Source organism: Pyrus communis, chromosome 8, assembly GCF_963583255.1.
Source record: "Pyrus communis chromosome 8, drPyrComm1.1, whole genome shotgun sequence".
NCBI classification, from domain to species: Eukaryota; Viridiplantae; Streptophyta; class Magnoliopsida; order Rosales; family Rosaceae; genus Pyrus; species Pyrus communis.
The window spans coordinates 6,447,181-6,470,196 of record NC_084810.1 but is presented as its reverse complement, the minus strand read 5'-3'; the positions used below and the strand labels follow the sequence as shown (position 1 = coordinate 6,470,196).

At 38.6% G+C, this 23,016-nt stretch overlaps 4 protein-coding genes across 6 annotated transcripts; 3 read left to right on the top strand and 1 right to left on the bottom strand.

The window, feature by feature from the left end:
• The first annotated feature begins 251 nt into the window (after window positions 1–251).
• Window positions 252–6,430, top strand: LOC137742853 (uncharacterized). The gene is made up of 6 exons (XM_068482799.1): window positions 252–342; window positions 2,038–2,054; window positions 2,240–2,254; window positions 2,835–5,089; window positions 5,184–5,450; window positions 5,908–6,430. Exons 1-6 carry the CDS (start codon window positions 252–254, stop codon window positions 6,428–6,430), a joined length of 3,168 nt encoding a protein of 1,055 aa, XP_068338900.1.
• A 3,938-nt stretch (window positions 6,431–10,368) lies between these two features.
• LOC137742852 (uncharacterized) lies at window positions 10,369–13,136 on the top strand. Its single transcript, XM_068482798.1, has 4 exons — window positions 10,369–10,731; window positions 11,324–11,437; window positions 11,949–12,050; window positions 12,396–13,136. The coding sequence occupies exons 1-4, from the start codon at window positions 10,369–10,371 to the stop codon at window positions 13,026–13,028; spliced, it is 1,212 nt and encodes a 403-aa protein (XP_068338899.1). The 3' UTR covers window positions 13,029–13,136.
• Window positions 13,137–15,940: 2,804 nt separating this feature from the next.
• On the top strand, window positions 15,941–16,977 carry LOC137743808 (zinc finger protein CONSTANS-LIKE 2-like). Its single transcript, XM_068483745.1, has one exon. The coding sequence runs from the start codon at window positions 16,409–16,411 to the stop codon at window positions 16,913–16,915; it is 507 nt and encodes a 168-aa protein (XP_068339846.1). The 5' UTR covers window positions 15,941–16,408; the 3' UTR covers window positions 16,916–16,977.
• A 1,412-nt stretch (window positions 16,978–18,389) lies between these two features.
• LOC137742452 (universal stress protein PHOS32-like) lies at window positions 18,390–22,808 on the bottom strand. 3 transcript variants are annotated; one of them, XR_011069395.1, is made up of 3 exons: window positions 21,920–22,808; window positions 18,838–18,905; window positions 18,390–18,739 (listed from the first exon to the last, which is right to left on the bottom strand). XR_011069395.1 is itself a non-coding variant. In XM_068482318.1 (3 exons), the coding sequence occupies exons 1-2, from the start codon at window positions 22,713–22,715 to the stop codon at window positions 18,898–18,900; spliced, it is 804 nt and encodes a 267-aa protein (XP_068338419.1). In that variant the 5' UTR covers window positions 22,716–22,808; the 3' UTR covers window positions 18,390–18,739; window positions 18,857–18,897. The 3 variants fall into 3 exon arrangements, 2 of the variants coding, with proteins under 2 accessions (XP_068338419.1, XP_068338418.1); XM_068482318.1 differs by having other exon boundaries at window positions 18,857–18,905; XM_068482317.1 differs by lacking the exon at window positions 18,838–18,905.
• Window positions 22,809–23,016: the final 208 nt, after the last annotated feature.

Here is a 23,016-nt window from a genome sequence, read left to right as displayed (position 1 = left end):
CTTAAATTTACTTTTCTTCTACTTTTTTATTACATTATTATTTTGTTCGGACCTGGTGCTGGTTAATTTTTTGGTTTTCAAAGCAGGGATATATATTGATTGGTTCTCAAAACCTATGATGACTTACTAAAGGGAGATAGAGAGGCCAAAACCCATAGAAGGACAGAGCGTTGGACCCTAATCGCATCTCTCGGCCATTATTGCATCGATGATGAAGTCGGGTAGTTCCGTGAACCAGTTGCACTCCCACGATGCGGACAGGGCGTAGCTGTCAAGACTGTGAGCAGCCTCGTTTAGTTGGCGACGGGCGTGGGCAGCGGAAGCTCCACTCCCGCGATGCTGGTTATCTGTTTCTCATACATCGCCCTTTCAATTTCTCATCAGATTAAGCTGCTCGGTTCATTATTTATGTTCGCTTGGGTTTCTTACAATTAATTTGGGGCTGCATCACCTTGAATTGCTTTTAGGGAGTAAAAACAGGTAATTTTGTGTTTCTTATATTTAATTTCAGCATTTTTAAGATCTAACTTTTCAATTTGTTTATTAAGTCTTCGAATCTTTGGAGTTTTTAAAGGTTGGGTTTGAAGTGCTTCTTCTATCTGTTCAAGTTGGATCAAACTGCAAACCATATAGGGTTTAAGCTTATTATTGTTCTTGGAGATATAAGCTAGGTGTTCATTTCTTGTTATATAAATATATGAATTCGTTTACTGTTTCAACGAAAGGACGAGTTAGGCAATCGCAACTACGTTTTTTTTACAAACTACTATCCTTACAGCTTGTACAAACTAAAAGAAAAGGGATATAAGTAGAAATGTCAATGTAAAGTTCCACTGTTGGTTAAGCTTATGCTATACGGATATCGCATTTTCTGTGTATGTTCTGTAAACATCATAAACACAAAAAAAGACTTTGGTAGAGAAAGTGGCTTATTGAAACATGGCTATGAACGAACTTGCATATGATAATTTGTCTGTTTTTAAGTTTTGGTATGCTTTTTAGCTGATACCTACTACCACTGCATGAGAACTAATAGTTAAGCTACATTCCATGCTTCGTTATGTGGTCTACACCTTCAAAACGATGTTATTATTAGTGGACGAGGAAGCGACATGACCTCTGTTGGACAACTCCCTGCTGTTTACCTACGTGCATTCATTTTGTCTCGTCAATAGATATAACTATGCGATTTTCCCTTATTAGAGCTTTTCCACCGCTCTCCAAGAGTGATGGATTAACATTCCATAATCCCATGGGTTGCTGGACACAGCTTTACTAAAGAGCTGTGTCTTTCTTCAGTCACATAGTTACGCATATTCATTAGCTAAATTATGAGTGAATAACAGTTGATATACATTAATTAGATATGTATTATTTATATGAAATATAAACATAATATCACATGGCCGTCCGACAATCATACTGTAAAATTTTAGAAGCACCTGCTAAAAACAACACACTCTAATTTTGGATATATTTTTTTCAGTGTGTTCGTGTTCCATGAAAAGGTATTACTACCATCTTATATGTAAAGAACCAGCTTAAGGTCAAAGTAAGCATCTGTAATGGTTCTGTTTGACAGTCTGAGTCTTCATATTCCAGGTTTGCCTACTAACTGCTTGTAGGCATTGACTTCTTTGTTTAGCAGATGCAGACATCTTTAGCTTGAGCCTGCATTGTTTTTTTTAACCACTTGCGGGGGGTGAGCAAACCCATATGGTCTATTCCTCCATAGATGACGTAGATGATCTAATAAAATCTAGAAGTTATAATCAAAGAGCGGTAGAGTAGTACTTCATATCTCTCTCTAACTTCAAGGAGGCTTTTATTGGCACAAACACATTCTCTTTATCAATGACTGTTGGGGTCTCCCTTTTGGTGCTCTCACCTGAGCCAGTTGTCTAAGCACTACAATTTTTTGTCGTACATTGGAACACAGTTTTTATCATGAAGTATTTGCTTCTATTTATTGCTTGGTTTTCTTCTCATTGCCACTTTTCAGTCCATTTTGAGGTACATTATCTGATGTTCTGATAGGGGCATCACCTAAAAAGGTATGACATGATTTGATTTCAGTTTAATGTTTCGTTCATTGTTCAGGGTTGTTACTGTGAATGTTGAAGTTTTGTTTTCTGTTTGAGGTTCTGAATTAGTTTGATAGAAAATTTCGAGCCTTATGACTTACGATGAAAGAATAATTTTTTACTATTTTCATATGATTTAATTTCTGTTCTTGCAGTTTGTTAGGAGCAAGGTCAGTTGTCGAACCACCATTTGTGAGATTTTGTGCGTCACCTAACATGAAACAAAGAAAGTCTTCACACCAAATGGATGCGAATTAGTAAACCATTCAGAACCTAAAACTCATTTCCTTGGTAATCTCCATTACTGTTTGAATTAGTATTGTTATTATTATTATAATTTTGGCCCACAAAGAGAGCTTCATACTAAGAAAATGAGAAGCTTATGAAACCACAACAGGGTGTAAAAGTGATAATGGTGGTTGGGGTGTTAAAAATTGCATATTCCTTCCTTTCTGTTTTCATTAAAATGGTTCTTCAAATCCCATTTCTCTACACTTTTCGAATATGTTATAAATCTTTTCCTACATTTATGCTTATCTCTAATATGAATATAGGTTAGAATTCCTTATCTCACTGTTGGATTTCCCATTCAATTCCTTTTCTGACTGTTGGATTTTCCATAGGGTTTGGGTGCGCAATTACAAGGAAAGAGACAGAGAGAGAGAGGGTGGGTGCATTCATTTTTAGGCACCTTATTGTTCCAATTCTGCAAACTATTGATTATATTCAGTAATGATGGACAAAAGTTAGGCCAGTTTGAATCCGTTTACAGAGGATTACAGAACAGGGCTAGCAAAATTTATCTCAAACTCATTGCAAGTTTCTTCTCTTGATGGCAACATCAAATGTCCATGTGCTAAATGCTTGAATAGGTTCTGGTTGAGTAAGAATGAAGTTGAAGCACATCTAATTGTTGAAGGTATGGACCGTTCATACTTGGAAGGCTCGTGGGTATGGCATGGAGAGACATTTGGTGACCCTATTGCAAGTAGCCAAGCTGCACAACAAAGTGCTACTGTTACTAATCCTTATTGTGAACTAGGCCCCTTGCTTGAAGATATTTTCTCTCGTCCCAGTGTAATGGGTGGCATGCCTATTAATAATCACAGCGGGCAGGAAACTGTGATACCTGCATATGCACGTAAGTTTGAAGCCATGGTGCAAGACGGCAACGCAGAATTATATCCGGGTTGTGGTATGAAGAAAATGGACTTCCTAATACGAGTATTTCAAAACAAGTGTTTATATGGGTGCAGCGAAAGTGCAGTGCAAGCTAATCTTCAGCTTTTGAAACATATACTCCCAAATGGTCATTCTTTACCAAATAACGTGATGAGTACAAAGGGATTGCTGAAAAATTTCATGTTGCCTCACCAAAAGATCCATGCATGTGAAAATGACTGCATGTTGTATTGGAAACATAACAGTGGTTTAGATGCTTGTCAAACATGTGGTGTGTCCAGATATACAACCGAGGTTGATGAGACATCACGAAGCAGTAAAAAGAGAATACCTCGGAAGGTGCTAAGATATTTTCCTATTACACCTCGCTTACAAAGGCTTTACATGTCTCGACACACCAGTGAAGATATGTGTTGGCATGGGCTTTCTCGCCCCGAGGATGGCTTCTTAAGACATCCAGCTGATTCCTTTGCATGGAAGCAATTAGATTTGAAATTTCCAACATTTGGTGATGAAATGCGCAATGTACGTCTTGGGTTGGCAAGTGACGGATTCAACCCCTTCGGAAAATGCAGCTCCGACTATAGCATCTGGCCAGTATTGTTGACTGTCTACAATTTACCACCTTGGTTGTGTATGAAAGCACCGTTCATATTGATGGCTTTGTTAATACCGGGAAAAGAATCTTCGGGAAATGATATTGACGTATACCTTGAACCATTAATAGACGAGCTGAAAGTATTGTGGACCTCAGGGGTTCCCACTTATGATACATTTAGGCAAGAGACCTTCACCTTACGAGCAGCTGTTTTATGGACTATTAGCGACTTCCCCGCCTATGGGAACTTGTCCGGTTGGAGCACACATGGGAAATTAGCATGTCCTTGTTGCAACTACAAGACTGAGTCGACATATCTTAAAAAGGGTAGGAAATATTGTTATATGGGTCACCGTCGTTTCTTGCCCATGTCACATGTTTTTCGTCGACAGAGGAAAGCCTTTAATCTTTCTGACGAGAGAGAGCAAGCACCTTCCCCCTTGACCGGATGTGAATGTCGTCGACAGTTGTCCATTTTACGGTTCAAATATGGTAAGACCCCACGGAAAGTGGTTGGAGAAAAAAGACCACTACCCAGAGCAACAGTTGGGCCATGGAAGAAACATAGTATTTTCTTCAAGTTGCCGTATTGGGAACATCTTGTGCTTCGACATTGCCTTGATGTCATGCACATTGAAAAAAATGTCACTGAAAGTTTGGTTGCAACTCTGCTGGGTATTGTTGGGAAAAGCAAGGATAACTTGAATGCAAGGTTGGATCTGGAATTGATGGGCATGAAACCGGAGTTGCACAGAAAATTTGTCAATGGAAAGCCAAAGATGCCTCCCGGTGTATATACTATGAAACCATTAGAGAAGGAATTGTTTTGCAAGGTTTTAGCCTCAATACAAGTGCCTGACAATTACTCGTCCAATATTTCACGACTTGTGCATACAAAGGAAAAGATCGTAAGGGGACTTAAAAGTCATGATTGGCATGTTTTAATGCAGCAATTCCTTCCAATTGCCATACGTAAATGCCTCCCAACTGCGACTGCACAGATATTATTGGAACTAAGTGCATTCTTCAGACATTTGTGTACTAAAAAAGGGTCAGTGGAATGCTTTCGCAAACTCACACCCAAAATAGTTATGATCCTATGCCAATTGGAAAGGATATTACCGCCTGCATTCTTTGTCGTCAGTCTTTACCTCACAATACATCTTGTCGAGGAAGCTGCACTTGCAGGTCCGGTGCACTACAGATGGATGTACCCAATTGAGAGGTATTCCTTAACTTTTAATATATTTGTATGGTTATTACATCTGTGCATCATACAATTTAGAACAACAAATTTGATGTTGTCCTATTTAAATTAGGTTCCTGCTGACGTTGAAGAAGTATGTTCGAAATAAAAATCGACCAGAGGGAAGCATGACCCAAGGATATCTGGCTGAGGAGTGCTTGTCTTTTTGTGGGATGTATTTGGAAGGCGTGGAGACACGTTTGAACCGTCCAAGCCGAAATGCAGATAGAATACGTCCTGACTATGAGGGTGACTTTGACATATTTTGTGCCACTGGGCATTCACTTGGTATGCGGGAAGATTATCATCTTGACAACCACGATTGGGAGATTGCACGATCGTATGTTTTAGCCAATTGTGATAAGTCAATGGCATATAGGAGGTGATTACACTTAAATCTTATATATTGCAGTTAAATGGCACCAACTTCTGAATCTCTCCTTTTGGTTATACAGAGTGAGAATGACTTTATTTTCACATACAGAAGTTATGTGGAGAATGCTCAAAAAACTCGAGGGAGGCGTGTAACCATGCTACAAGCAGAGAAAGAAGCTATTAAATCCTTCCCAGATTGGTTTGAAAAACATGTTAGTACGGAATAAGTTGATTCTGCGTGTACTGGTTTCCTATTTAGCTTCCTATTCTTAACTATGCATATGAACGTGGGTGTAAATTGTGTAGGTTAATCAATTGCAACAATCAAGTGACCCAAGGGCAACTGACGACTTAGTAGCGCTTGCTAATGGACCTAGTAAATGGTGTCGGAGATATAAGATTTTTGTATGTAATGGGTTCAGGTTCAAAGTAATAGGCACACAATCCAATGGGAATTACCAAAACTATGGTGTTTTCCTACAGTCTAATGTTCCAAGTTATGCTGGCCCACGTGACCGGAACCCTGTTACCGGTTTGGTAGACTACTATGGGGTTCTAACAGATGTATTTGAAATCAAGTACCATATGGAACGGACAGTGGTATTATTCAAGTGCAACTGGTTTGATGGCACTTCCAGAAATACAGGTGAGGGAGTAAAATCAGACAGATATGGCTTTAGATTGGTTAACTTCAATAAGATTTCGTCTACAAGTGACCCATTCATTCTCGCATCACAAGCACTACAAGTGTTCTATGTACAAGACCCAACAGATATAGAATGGCATGTTGCAATCAAAACAAGACCACGTGATTTCTTTGATATGTCCTCAACACATGATGATGATCCGTGCGATGGACAAGATGTCGAACATGCAACTGGTGATAATGATGAGGTTCGAGTTAGAATCGATGTAGACGCCCAAGACTTTGAAGATTGCTTGTAAAAGCATCTCACTTTTGATGAACGTACTAGTTATACGAAGTATTGATTCGCTGACAGTGTTGTAGGATATGGAAATATTTGTACATTTTGACATTCATTCCTGAACCAAGCATTGCCCTGACTATTAGTTTTTTGATTTCGTATTATATGCAATATATTTAATTGGTGTCTTTAAGTGGCAGCTTCATGTAGTGTTTGGAAGAAACACTCAACACGTTCGACTATGCACACCGTGCCAAAAATATAAAGAACAAACCAGAGGTGAAAAGTTTGCACCATCCCTGTTCTCACAAATTATATAGTTCAAATGTCTTTCATTCTAACCCTTGTTATGGTTTGTTGTTGGTTAATGTTTCAGGTCAATCAAAAAATGATGAAGTCTGCTTTGATCAACGATTTGTATTCTGAGATTGATCGTATGTTCAAGCAAGGTTGTTAACTGATTCCAGCGTTGATGTGCTCTCAATCTCTCTGTCCAGAGATTTTTTTTTTGTTTCACAGGTTATTTAATGATTCTTTAGTGTTACTGTGCTGCAAGCTAAATTGTATGACATGTTTCTTATGTTCATGCAGAGGTATATGCTGCCAGAGAGAAGAATGGAATATATATACCATGAGATCGTTATGTTAGTGAAGAAGCAGAGAAGAAGGTCTTATTCTTGTCATTTAAATGAATTATGGACTGCTTTTCCTACATTCACAATTGACTGGTTATTAACTTCATTAACTCTTTATTTACTGTATGCAGTGGCTGAAAAGATAGAGCGGATTGAACTTTATTATGATTCAAAAGACAAGGTATCTCCGTCAAGATTTCATTCCTTTCGTTTTGAATAATATTGACTACAAGGTGGGAACTAATATAAACGTTACGTTGGCCTAAGAGCAGCAATTGCTGGAGCTTCAGGAACTTTACAGTTGTCAACAACTTTTGGTTGTACAATTGAATGATAAACTTGGAAAAACTGAGGTAATACATTTGTAATATGGACTTACAGAGTCTCATTTTGTTCTTTCTGCTCTTGTTCTGAGATAATTAAACACTTTATATTCAGATAATGCTTGAGGAAACTGGACATGAACTATATAATCTTGACGACAAGCGTTGACAAGCAAATGCGACCATGAAAGAGAAGGAATTTCTGATAGTCAATCTCCTCCAATTGGGTGAGCAAAGTTGGCTGCTAAAACAAATTGTCGTGCCACCATCTGCATTTTTAGACCATAGATAGATTCTCTCCATTTCATCTTACTTTAAAGTTATACAGTCGACATTCGGGATTATTCTACACTAGTTCATGTTTATATTTATGCATATATTAATTTAAAGCTGGAAGGTACATTTAAATGCCCTTTTCTTACTATTATTCCATTGTTAACTTTCAGAGAAATCACTCGTTGGGCGTGCATTTGAGCTAATTAGAGCAGAGCTAGAGAATGCTGCATCAGATCTCCCTCACAACTTCGGGTTATTTATGATTATGACCATGGATGGTTTTGTAGAGTGGAATGACAAAATTGAAGATGAAAACCGGATACTAGTCAAGAAATTTCAGTCCACATTAACTCAGCACCTTGAAGTCTTGCATAACATTGTGGCATTTGCAGTGACACAACAGGAGCAGCAATTAAAATATATGGAAGAGGACATGCAGTCCTTTGTATCAACGATGGCGGAGGTAAGGTCTAGATAAGAAGATGATTGTCTTTGCATGCATTCCTGAGATTGAATTGTCAGTCTATATACAACTTCATTATTAATTTGGCTTAATTTTGAAAGCTATTGAAGAACTACGAGGAAGATTAGGAAAGCTTAAAAACATGTTTGGTTGTACTATTAAAGCTCTACATGGTATAGCTAGGGATCTTGAAGGAAATTCGCAACCAACGTTTTCTCCTCTAAACTTTGAAGTTTCTAACCATTCATCTGCTCTGGAAGATGTAAGCATTACTTGACTATATATTTTGTCTTCAGATTTCTTTGTTTTTCTGTCATGCTATTTAATGAGCGCAACTGTAGCTGAATACGTATAAATCAAACTACTACACATTATTATAATTGCAAAATACATAGAGTAGTCATACATGATATTGATTCCAGAAACCATCCATACAGAAACAAAAATAACATAACGGTCTATATAGTTACCAACTGCATAGGTTCATAAGATAAACATCCATATCTTGTACGGAGGTACAATCTGAGTATGAATGTTTACATAGAGCAAAAGACTAGAGATTTGTTTTGTAAAGGTTGATATCTTGCATTGCACTAGACATACGTGAATACTAATAGCATAATATAACATCCATTCCCAAACAGGTTCAACTCTTCTTACCATAAGCATCATCGGATGGTGATTTTGCATTCTGCATATCTTTGGGGATGACTTCCTGTTTTGCTTGACCTGTAGCACGATTCATCCAATCACAATGTTCTTGACCACCCACATATTCGCACGCAGCACACTCCTTAACTGCCTTGTACCTTTTTTGAGGATGACGAGTCCTCGCAGTACTGGTACAATCAGAATCAGAATCGAAATGTACAGCATTGCAAATCTCAATAGGATCAAAGCGGTATGAATCACCCGGGAAAAAAGATGATATTATTTTCACTGTGTCACCACTGATGGAAGGTTGCTTTCCACTACTCATTAATTTGTCAATATCACCATTGATGCAAGGATGCTTTCCACTGCTACCATGCTTCATGTAGCCGATTTCGTTGGACCAGGGAGGAATCACATTCACACCGAAACCTGGAAGATCAGATGGAAAGTGCTCATCTTTCAAGATCACATTTTTCGCTGCCTCATCATAACGAGGACAATAAATATTGATCAAGGGATTGGGTGATTGAGGAGGGTAAATAGGCATGTTAGAGCCATGCGAGAAGTCGTTCCATTCACCCGAAGCAGTAGTTGTCTTTGCAGGGGATTTGAACTGCTGGTTAGCACCTGAATCCAGTGTGGGGTTTTGCTCGTACTCGAATTGAATGTGAAAGTTAGCTTCTAGGTAACGCCAAAAATCAGGATCTTCATGATTGGCAGTGAGCACAGGGACAAGGTTTTCTTGGGTGGGAACTGGGGTTGCAATGTTATTGGTTGGGGCACGCATCGTGGGACTAAGCACTTCATGATCCACTGTAGGAAAAAGGTCTTCACTTCTGTTACAAAATAGCTGTCTGCGAGCATTTGGGAATAAAGGCGACATTGGTGATTAGGTGTAAATTTCAGACGAAGTTGAAACTGCTGTACGTCCAAAAACCTCTTCAAGGTTGATATTTATAATTGAGATTAGAATGGAGGGCAGGGCACTTAATTGTAAGTTCACACCCACTTAGTGGATTAACATTTAATTAGGGTGTGGAAAATTAATAGTTCCGGGATTCTTCTTACAAAAGCACTCAAATTTGACCACACAATGCATATGCCAATCTCATCAACCATCTGCCACCTCACAGACTGATCAATTATTTAATGGGTTGCCAATTATTTTATTTGGTAATAGCAACACCTGGCCATTTTTTGTGGCTACCTGCTGACCTCCATAAGTGTGTATGAATTAAATAATTGTTTTCCTAGGGATTACTGGGCGGGAGGATTTCCCGCTCAAGTTAAGTATCTGCCAAATTTTCAATTTGCTGCTCTCAAATAGGAAACGTGTGTGGATTCATTTAATTAACTTTATTCACTTTAGCTGTTTAGATGCATCAAGTTATCAACTCAAAGAAGAAATTATCTTCAGGCAGAGAGGTTACATTAAAGCCATTGCAGCAGGTATCTACCACTCTTCTCTTCTTACTAGGAAATTAATTGAGGTGTTAAATTGAAATGCTTTTGTTTACAAATGTTAATTAAACACTCTTGTGTTGTGTTTACATGAAAAGTTATTACGAAGGTGCTGTGGGTCAGCAAGAATAACTCAGTTGCATCAATGTCGATTGACGAAGGCATCGAAACTCAACCATTGGCATTCAACCTGATGGAACATGACCACATACAGCAATTCACAATTCCAAATAATGTCGAAGGCATCGTGGATGAACGTCAACGTATAACCCGTTCAGTGCAGGCGAGTAGGGGAATAAATAGGCCACGATGGGCACCAAATGGTACAAAGGAGCTGATGAAATTTAATGAGCAAGGGCAGCCGGTAGAGCCTCCTCATACCGTTGCTAGATTTTCTAGGTTCTTAGGAATGCTAGCTCAAGAAGCATCATATTTTCCAATTAATGTAGTTGATTGGAGGCATTTCTACAGGGCTTCAAACATGGATCGTGCTTGGCAGAGGATTAAGGTAAATCAACAGTAAAGGCATTAATGGTTGGTTGGTTTTCCTATATATATAGCTAGTTATTTCATTGCTTTTTAGTTGTAACCCTGGAAAAAAAAAAAACCACATAATGGCATCACATGGCCTATTATTGACTTACTCAACAAGCAGGGTTGAAGCCTTAGGCTTTTAATTATGATTAATGCATTCGAAACCTACTTTGACCTGAACTGCTGTTATCCATACACAAGTTTAACAAATAATTGGCCATGTCAATTATTTTGCAGTTGGTGACTTAGAAAGTAGCAGTACAATAAATTGGGGTTCATTGTGATATATTTGAAATGAGATGCACCAATTATGTCGTAAGAGGCTCCATAGACAATTACAATACGGTGTATAGCACATTATACACCACTAAAAGGCAGCATCTATGCAGATTGGTGATGCGCAATGAGGCTTCTTTTAACTTTGTCTGCTGTAAATTTAATTTTTACGATTACACAAATATTTGAAACCTACTGGATGGGTATTACGGGTTCACTATACAAATTCATAATTCATGTATTAAATGATGGTGCATAATTAACAACATCATGTATATGTACATGGGCAGGGGACTCTTGATTGGACAGATGGTATAACACTCGAATTGGAGCCCAAAATTCGGCGGGTTTGTGAGAAGAAGTTGAATGATAGATGGAAGGATTACAAGGCAAACCTGAAGAAGGCATACTATACGCCATGCCTGCACTCACCGTTAGCGGAGAGGTTCCATTGTCATGATGGCCGTGTCAACCAAGGCCAATGGAAAATGTTAGTACAGCTATAGGACACTGTAGATGCTCAGGTAGTACACACAATGATCAAAGTTCTTCCTTTTTTATGCACCATATATGCTTTATTTAGTTATGACATAATGTGGATGATAAATGTATGGATTGTATGTATTGGAAATTAGGATGAATTTCCTTTCACATAGCCCTAATAATGCATGCTAAACTTGGCATCTGTAGAAGCGTGCTACATCATGTAGAAAGAACAGGAAAGCGCTACAAATAAATCACACGACTGGAACCAAGTCTTTTGCGCAATTCAGACACGAACATGTAAGGCTCTGCCGTGAGTTCTATGTTATGGTAACTTAACTACATGTTAGTGCACATGGAATGAAGGTGCCGGTCGAAAATAATGTTATGAAATTACTCGTCAATTAGTTGTTTGACAATTTCTGTTAACAGGAACAAGCGAATGGAAGCAAACCAGACCGCATCACATTCTTTACGCTAACACATACTCGGAAGAATGGGGAACCAGTGGATGCTCGATCAGCTGCAATAATTGTAAGTATGCCATCAATTACCGGCTGCTACAATTTATCTGTAGGTGAGATATATAAAAGGTTTGTGGAATGTGAACAATCAGGTGTATTAGATTATGTGCTATTTAATGTCAGTGAAACAAAGAGCATAAGGCAACAGCAGCTTGCATTAGTGAATACAGTGAAGTAATGAAAGATTCTGATGCATATGAGTTTATTGGTAGGCACTGTAGTCTGAAGAACAGAACAATAACTAATAGTACTAGTTTTTTTGAGAAACATGGTTGGAATATCTTTGATTTAGAAGGCTTTCAAATGTATATACAGTGCAAATACATTGGTAATTAATTTTGGAAACAACTTGCAGGATGAATTCAATACAAACCTGAAGTTGTACGAGGATAGGAATGAGATCATAACTGATGAGGTTCGGCATATTGTGTACGCTAATGTATTGGGGCCTGAGAGAGACAACCGTGTAAGAGGGTTTGGGACAGGGGTTGTGTGGTCTGATGTGCCAGGTATTATAACTGAGAAAAGGGGAATTTGTAGAGAGGTTGAAGCAATTAAAGCATCGTATGAGGAGCAAAGAAAAGCTGCTAACTTTGAAATTGAGAAACTTAAGATGGAGGCAAGTGAGAGAGAAGAAAGGCAAAGGATTGAGGCAGCAAATGTGGTTGCACAATTGAGGAAAGAATATGCCGAGTCAATGGTGGCACACAATAGACAGGTGGAATTGGAAGTGGAGAATATGAAGCGTGAAATGAGGGCTGAAATTATGTTCGCGCTGAAGAGGGCTGCTGATGGAGGCATGGTGGAACCAAATCACATTGATGTGCCTCAAGTTTGTGTCAATAGAATTGAACAAGGGAATGGTATGGAGATCCAAGCAAGTGGAGAAGTTGAAGATGAGGGTTTTGTTGTGGTACAGAATAATGGCACAGATGATGAGCTTGGGTATCGTCCATGCATGGTGAATGTCACTGGCTTCAGTAAGTGATAAGCTAACTGTGATACGTTTTTGTGAATTTTGCTTCATGTATATATACAAATGCCATAGGGAAGGCATAGATCCAAGTGGGTGGAGTTGTTTGTTCAGTTTGTTGTTGGTGGATGTGCATAGGTACATAGGTGAAACAAAATGTAATGTCATCATCCTTGGGTACTTGGATGTGTTGGACAACAGACTTGAATGTAATATGGTGTCTTTAATAGAGACAAACCTTGTTATTGATAAATGTATGGGGATATAAAGTGTGGTTGGTTGTCAATGTGAATCCTTTTGAAAATTTAAATTTCTTGCCAATTCTATATTAAGAAGCTGAGTTTTAATAGAGTACATAGCTATTACTAAAATGCATGTAATACAATTCCAACCTACCGGACATTTGGAATGCTATAGATTCACACCAGTGTTGGTGCCTAACTTTAAAAGCCACTAATCCTAATAGAGACACATAGGATTGGTGGGTGTATGAGTATAAAAGCCACCAATGTTAGTCTCAAACCTAGCCACTAATAAGAGAGACAATGACATGCTTTGAAATTTAGAAATAATTATAAAATATAAAAATGTTGTACTATTCACATACCCACCAATGTAATATTGGTAGCTATTGTAACAATAGAGTCCTCTACATAGGCCACACTCTCTAGTTTAGTGGGTGCTTAGTGGCCATACAGGTTTGCCACCAATATGAGTGGCAACACTTGACAATAGCCACCGAATGAAAAGAGTGGCTTATAGCCAAATTTCTAGTAGTGTATAATATGATCAACATGTGCGAGTGAGCTAATCATGACCGTTCCTACTTTATTATTTATTTTTACTTTTTTGATATAAACCATGTTTTGCACTAATTTACTTTTTAAAAAATGCAAAAATTTGAACTCAAAAAGTAGTTAAAAAGTACAGCCTTAACCATGGACAATACATCTTATAAACATAAAAAGAATAAATGAATTTGTGTGTGTTCCACTGATCTAATGTCATTTATTCTTTTTATGTTTATAAGATGTATATTGTCCATCTCTGTAGTGGACACATATTATTAGTGGGGTGCCTACAACACATCACTGTAGCCGTCGCCCTCCATCCATGGTCGGGGGTTACACGCAAGGAAAATGAACATGCACCTTCCCCTCTGTCCTGATCCAAAGAACCTGTCATATCTTCAACCTCCACCACACACATGTACAAGAAACTCCCTGCAACTCGCCATACCTCCACCTCACCAAACAAAGATTTCCCACGATGTAATCATATGCCACATAGGATCATCACGTGAAAATTTTCCAAGTCATCACTGTTTTGTTATAACAATGCTATTTGACGTACTAAATCAAAGGGAGATAAATTTCTTCACACGACAATTTTATTTTTTTATACTCTTATTTGATTTTAGTAATTGGATTAAATAAATCAAATAAAAATAAATGATAAGATTAAACAGAAGTGTGTGAGAAGTTAGTATATAAAAATTCATTCGATAACAATGTTTAACTTGATTTATAACCGATATCAAGTTTGTTTGTTATGATTAACAGTTCAAATGCATTATTTAATTAGTCATAATTATATGCAACGAAAATCTTCAATTTATTTTCATTTTCTGATACTAGATTATACATGTCTGGTATTCTTAAATACACCAATATATTTATAATGAGAATGAAAAAATGGATTTTAAACTTGCTGTAAACAAGATCTATAACTAATATATTTCACTTATAAATGAAGAAGAATATCAGTTTTTCGTAATACTAAGCAGCTATACCCAGACTATATGTTAATGTCATTATCTCGTAATACGTAATCCCTAAGAATGAGGATCCTTCGGATCCTCTTTGTGAGGATCTTGGAGATCCTCCAATCACGTTCAATCATTGTACATCGTACAGTAAGAAATCATTGTAAATTCTTTTATTTAAAATTGAATATAAACAATACTTAACGAAAACTTGCTGCACGATGTACGATGAACAGACATGATTGGAAGATTCCAAAAATCCTCACAAAGATAATCCAAATAGGATCCTGATCCTAAGGACATGGCCACAATCAAACCCTTTCCCTGCCCATAACTTGTGGCCCTAGTATTTATCTCAAAATTCTTTGTATATTTTCTATCAGACAAAACAAATTAATAATGTTACTTAGTATTACGATCTAGTGGTATTCTTCTTTATTTGTAAGTGAGAGGTCTTAGGTTCGATTTTCGTCAAAAACTAATTTAAACCATATTTTTGCTAACTCATTATGAGACTAACCTCACTCCCTTTCAATTAGTGTAGATAGGCTAAATCTATCCACTTCTCTTTAGTTTAAATAATATCATTTGTTAAAAAAAAAAAAAAAAAAAAAAAAACAAACAAACAAACAAATCAAGTCGTGCCATCTGCTAAGACAAATTCGATTTAAAAATGCAAAAAGATTACGCAGAAGAATCATTATTGTTATAACTAATTATTACCCATTGGCAGCTGATAAGTCAATAGACTTTTGTAATGGGTCCAAACCTCCTTTAAGAGGAAAGCCATGGGCGTCACGTGGCCGCACACCCCAATTTCTTTCCCTTGTGGCTTGCAACTGTCCAAATTGGCAAACTTTGGAAACCGGAGGCGCCCACAGATTGGGACTATTTTTGCTCACTACTATTTAATATGGTATATACTCATCATTCTGTTTTTTATCGTTAGATAAGTTTGAATTTCAAAATTCATGTAATAGATAAATATAAATCTCAAAATTTAAACTCATTTAACGATGATAAATAAGATTGTGAACATACACCTTCAGCCTGCACTCTCCACAAACTACAAGCTCTATATTGGTGGGTCGCCACATGAGCACAGAATCTATGTTCCGGTTCCAATGAAAATTTTTTTGCTTTTGAAAAAAGTTCCATAAATCCCACAACACGTGGCGCTCACCGGTGGCGATGAGGGATTGTAGTCGTAGGGCGAGCATGTACAGGAATAGAAGGCCTAGGAACGCCCATACCATTAACAGCCACCAGAACGCCGCCACGCGGAGAGGAATCAAATCGTCAATCGTCACGTGCTGGTCACGTGGGGGAAAATGCGTGGACCTCAGCGCGGGATATAAAAGCTGAACTGCAGCCGCGGATATCCATCGTGGAGAAGAAGCTAAAACAACTTCGAAGCAACTGGTGAAGGTATTTTTCCAATTTGCTTCACTCTTCTTGGATTGACAAAACAGCCTCCGATCCTACTTCCTTTACCGTATAAAGTCACGTAATTAAATCTGAAGTATAGGGGTATTTCCGCCACGCGGTACAAGGCTGCGAGCGCGCGATTCGTACATAAATCTTGGTGTGCTCAGACGGAGGAAGCAGAAAATACGAGAGGCGGAGAAAAATGAGAGAGTGCGAACTTTGCGGAGTTCGGGCGCGGGTTCACTGCGAGGCGGACCAGGCGAGGCTGTGCTGGGACTGCGACAGGAAGGTTCACGGAGCTAACTTTCTGGTGGCGAAGCATCCAAGGAGCCTCCTCTGCCACGGATGCCAGTCGCTGACGCCGTGGACGGGGTCGGGTTCCAAGCTCACGCCGACGGTCTCTGTCTGCGAGACATGCGTGGAACGCCGCGGGAGTAAGTTCGAGCGGCGGGGGGAGGTTCAAGAAAGCGAAGCGGAGAATGACGGCGATGATGATGACGAGGAGGAGGATGATGACGATGATGATTGTGACGAGAGTGATGAAGATGAGAATCAGGTGGTTCCATGGTCGTGTTGTTCGTATTCGGCCGCGGAGCCTCCGCTGGTGGCTAGTTGTTCGAGCAGTAAAGAAGAGGAAGAGGAAGAGGAATATTCGGTGTCGAAGCGAATGCGTGGGACTTCACCTTTGAAGAATGACATATATTCATAATTTTAAAGTTAATCTCGGAGAGATCAAAATTTGTAAATCAAATGATGTGGTTGTAGATGATTTAAGGATAATGTTAGAGGCATCAAAATTTGTAAATCAAATAACTTGTAGATGATTAAATTATTAATTAAGTGTTGATTAACGTGTTTATTTCTTTATGACATATAGTTTTGTTTAAAAAATTTGATCTTACTAATATTATTCTAATTTTAATTCTTGGAGTGATAGTTGTCTTCACTTAGTACCACTAGTTCTTACTGAAAATTAGTCTCTCATTCAGTATAGTCGTAATGGCATCATCTTTGCACGTATCTTTACTTTAAGATTATGTAAGGAGATTCTATCAAAATGAGATTTCAAATTCTCTCAAAAGTGGTTTAACATTAAGTTCTGTGTTAGCATTATAAAACATGAGATGACAAAAAAGTCTATAAAGAGTTTTACTTTTAAGAGAATCTTCTTAGCATTTTTCTTGGATGGAGACTTCCGAATTCAAAGAGATTGAGTCCAAGTAATAAAGGATGAAGCAAAAAATGTGAATCACAGAGGATTAGTAATGTCTTCCATGAGCATTTCTAAAACATGTGTACCAGATATAAAACATTCTGAGTTGAAATTTGCAAACCGCACCAGCGTTGTAATAGCGTAATTTTTATGACAACTAAAAGAAAAACATAAAAATTGGAGATAATATGGGGAAAGGGGACCCGCCGGGGCTGTGGGTGCACTTAGAATGGAAAGAATTAGGCGCGGGTTGACAAGTTGAGAGACCAAGTCGCTGGTGGTATGGAAGTAAGAGGTAGCTTTAATTTCCATTTTTGTTTGGTGAAGAAATAGTAATGTTTATCGTGTGTTTTGGTTTAGTTTTAATTTTCGACTTGATTGCTTTGCTTCCTCATTCGCATCACTTCTTGGAAGGTATATATATACACAGGAGAGTGTTTAAATTCAACGGACAAAAATTAAGGATGTGAAAAATAAAAACATGTGTAGATAGCATTACCCTATATATGTTATTTCGGTTATGCACAAGGAACATTACGGTATCGTTGTTACCATTATTTCGGGTATGCACGTGTCCGAACATTACGGTATCGTTGTTACCGTGTCATGCACGTCTTTATCCGAATGCAGACAATCCATTTCTATTAATAAAAGTATTATTTTTGAAACACTTGGCTAACCAACAATTTCTCATAATCGATCATACGCCGTTGACATTGGCATCACAATGTCGGTTTGAAAAAAGATTCAGTGCGTTACTACGATGTCATTGTTGGACTGTTGCTTGATGCTTGCATGCCAAAGCAATTCACTTGTTAGGCATATATCTATTCCAGTTGAAAGAAAAGCCCATCATTATGCTCCCCTCTAGAACATCAGACTACCACACAACGGAACCCACAACGCATTAACGGCTTACAGTCACTCATGCGCACGTGGGCGACTATATTTAGCATCACTCTTTAGGACAAATCCGACACGACAACATGCATGACTTTGAAAAGTAATGTAATCATGGTTGTGGTAGAAAGTACCTTACCATACCAAGGAATCCAAATATAAACATCCAATAATTAAATTTGCATCATACTAGCAACAAGAAGCACATCACTCAAAACTAAAAGGAGTAGGTGAGTCACAAAGCGGTCGAACAAAGTAGGAAATGTGCCATAGAAACCCTAAACCTCATTCACCGTACAAATACCATCTCCAATCATCCCAAAGTTCATACATGAGAAAGAGCTGTTGGTGAGGAGAGCAAGCAGTCTGGACTCAACGTATCTTGACACCACACCCAGTCGACTCAAACATCTACACAAACTGCACCATATAAAATGAGTTGAATTGGTCACCTACACTCATTCACCATAAACGACTCAAAAACTTTACAATAACAAGTTACAAGCAAGAATAGTGACATTTGGCATTAAATGCGACCTGTACTTGAGAGGATTCAACTACGGAGATCGGAAAACCTGCTAAGCTTCTGCCACAAGAAAAAAAAAAAAAAAACACAAATAATAGTGTCATTAATATGAAAATACAGAAAATATTTCAAGCCAAAACAATATTTGCTCACCCTCCACTCTTTTTGAACGATACAAACTCACTTGCATACGCACACAAAACAAAAAAAAAAATCTTAAAAGCTGTAACGGCAATTCAGCCCTTCCAGAACTAGTTGCAAGGTCTCTTCTTTCACACAACCTTACGATATGCCTTTATTATCCATCAACCTTGAGGCTACAATAGTAAATACATATATGTGGATAGGGTAGCGTTTCATTCAATCCGACGTCCGGAAATTGAGAGGGGTGTGCATGAGGTAAAAATGGGTGTGTGGATAGCACCACCCATATGTATATGTTGTAATTATTATCATGCCCATTATTTCATGCAGCCCAAATTTTTATCATGCAAAATCGCTACAATGTTACCAATGCACCAACTTGTACAGAGGAAACACTATCCCAGAGCTAATAAACCAAATTGAGTAACAACTGAAAATCACAAGAAGACAACTACTACTTAGGTCATCTCCAACCGAAGGATCCAGAGAGCCAGAGGACCGAAAATAGCACGAAAACCATCTCCAACCAAGGGCTAGGCCAAAGGGCTCGTGGAATCTGAGAGGGCCCCATGGAATCTGAAAGGGATGGAGGGCTGGTTGCATGGCTGGCCAGAAAAATCATTATTCCTATCGGTTATAACCGCCAGGAATCTTTAAGCTAAAATTCAAATGCAATGGCTAGTTATCGTCAGCTAACCGTTGCATTTGATTTTTTTTTTTTTTTTTTTTTACAGTTTTATTATTACTTTTTATTTACAAAATTTTTTCTATAACTTCTATTTCACAAAATTTATACAACATTAAATTAAATTAAGTAACATGAAACAACATCAAACAATATGAAACATTAAATAACATTAACCAACATACAAATTATACAACATAAAAAAAACATTTAACAACATAAAACTTAAACGCCTACTCCATGCTTCTTTTGGCCCAAAGATGTGCAACAAGATCCTGTTGTAGGTACTTGTTTGTAGCACGAGAACGTATCATTCTATAGCGCCTCATGTACTCATTTATAGAGATACTACCAGTTCTTGGATTGAAAGGCAAATTAGGTGGGTTTTGAATTTAAGTTGTAATTTTTAAATAATAAATTATGTTTAGCCCTATGGCCCTCGGTTGGAGACAGTTTTTTGTGATAGGGCTAAAACGAGCCCTATGGCCCTTTGGCCCTCGGTTGAAGACAGAGGCAAATATGGCCCTGTATTGTTCATTAAAATATTAATTTCTTGAAGGCCAGAGGGCTAAAATGAGCCATCTGGCCAACCCTCGGTTGGAGATGGCCTTAGTGGCTAAGATTATCCCAAAATAATGTACATTATTTAAAGTCCAATATGTGCGAAACAAAATAATAAGAATATTATTTAATGTACCTCACATGTCAATGTCGTAAAGCATCGCTTAATCAACTAGTTCAGAATAAACACATTAGAAAATAGTTCTTGGTTCTATCATGGCTAAGGGTGAAAAACATATCCCAACTCTATACGCGTTCACCTATTCATACGTGAGAGATTAAAAAGGAACAAAATATTCTTCAGAGAAAAGCCAAAATGATAAACAAGAGGACATTTAAAACCAGTATGAATAAGCATTTTGACAAAATTTTAATTCAAGGATTCCTTCTGAAATGTTATATTACCCGATGACTTGATTCGAGGCATGCAGGGGGTGAAAGAAGATATGAGTCATACAGTCATATCAGTTAAAGTCACTGATGAAACAAACTCTTTTGTTCTACTAAAAATTTGTACAGCACTGGTAGATGCAAAAAGATGTGGATGGGCCCTGACAACTAGACGTGTAGACAACAGCAAATTTACAAACTAGGTTAGTGATTTGTTTTTAAACATTATACAAGAATCCTGATTAGGTCCCTGAACAAAGCCGTTTCATCTCAAAATCGCAACTAACAAGAAGGGACTATCCAGCAGAGTGAGAATGCCAGGGAGCTACCCAAACCATGCGGAGCAGATTAGCCTACTGAATTTACAGTTAAACTTTCCAGTGATATGAGCAACCTTGCTCCTCATTAAGGTTTCAAACAATTTTCTTTCCTACAGTCCTATACGAAGTGCACACTAGGAAACAATCAACTAGAAGTATCACCAATGAATTTCGCAAACATGTCATATATATGAAAAGGTTATCAAAATACTACAGCTTCTGGCATAGAGAACTTATTCCAACATTAAACGAGAGAAGAGGTAGACTGCTTTTGTTTATATGAAGCATCTGGCAGCATAACCACATACTAGTAAAGGGAAAGCTAATTCCAAGCAATTTTGATCTTTCCAGAAGAAAGAAAAGGATATTCTCATAGGTAGGATATTTAATTGAAAAATCCAAAATGGTCAAACCAGTGCCACAAGTGCATGGTGATGGTAAATGCTGCGTAGAACCTCTATATACAAACAAAATTCTACAAAGGATTGATGATCGTTAAGAGAGATTGGAAAGACCAAGCAACTCTAAAAGTAAGCAAACTTAAATTGGAAGGCTCCATGTTAATCTAGCGATAAAACGCATCTCGTTCTCGTTCAACAACATGTTCACATTCAAAGAACCTCATGATGCTTTCACAAAACAAGCATAAGTTGCGGACATTGCGAAAAGATCAAACTTTAATTAATCAACCTTGGATATGTAAGTCCATAACATACAATAATACAAAAACATTTGCAGTTCGCAAATACATCGGAAGCAAATTCAAATTTTGTTTTGCGAGAAGTTGGACGGATGCATCAGTAACTGCTACAATTAACAAAGTTCCCATTTGTAGCTGTCATTTCAGATATGTGTAATGTGCAACAATCATACCCAAATATGACACAATCACCAACTAAACAAACTAGATTCTGAAAACCATTAAAAATCGAAACTTGAAGTTACTAAAATTAAATCAGAGAAAAAGCCCTAACCTGACTTATGCTCCTCCTTTAGCACCGGCTTGATCACGGCCTCTTCCTCCTCATTCTCTTTAACAGAAACAACCGCCGCAGCAACAGAAGGAGCACCAGAACCACCATCAGCAACGCCGCAATTGTCATCCTCCGGAAACCGGACAACAACAACGGGACAAACACAGTGGTGTACACAATAATCGCTGACGCTTCCCAGCCTGCCGTCGTTCCCACGCTTGGCAGCGCCGACCCCTCGGCTCCCCATGATCACGGCACTGAGCCCTAGCCTCTCGACCTCCAAGCAGAGCCGCTCCTTCATGTCATGGTCCTTGACGATGTGGATCTTGTACGGAATCTGCGCCTCCCTCAAGGGCTTGGCAAGATCGGCGGCCTTGGAGGCGGTGAAGGCATCGAAGTCGTTCTCAAGCTTCTTCTGCCTGACGGAGTCGTGCAGGGCGTGGTTGTCGACGAAATCAATGTCGTCGTTGGTATTGATGGAGAGGTCAACGGAGCCCCAGTCGGCGCCGAAGAGGACGGAGGTGGGGCTGACGTGGAGGAGGATGACGGCGTCGCCGGGGCGGATGTAGTGGTCGACAGCCCAGCGGACGGCGTGGGCGCTCTCGTCAGAGAGGTCAACGGCGACGCCGAGCTTGCGGCGCGCGCCGGCGGTGGGGGTGGGAGTGGCGGCGGAGGAGGAGTGGTGACGAGGGGAGTTGGGGTGGTGTCGGGGAGAGTTGGGGTGGTGGACTCTGATATGGGGGAGTTGGGGATCTGACAGATCTTGGGGCTGGGAAGGCTGCTGCGTGTGATTCATTTGGGTTTTGCAGAGGTTTCGGTTTGTGTTGTTTTCTGTTTGGATAGTAGCCAATTTGAGGGGAAAGTGAGAGAGAGCGATGAAGAGACTGTAGAAGGTGGGCTAAAAGCCTAAAAGCCTAATTTGCCACGGATCCCCATTTTTATCAAAAAATTGAGATTAGGTATGAGACAGACTTCATATCGAACTTTAACAATACGAATCGTATATTTTATAAATCTCGTTTCATAGATCATTCTTACAAAATTTCAATTCAATCCAAAATCATTTGTCTATTTAATTATCAAGATAAAATTTCATC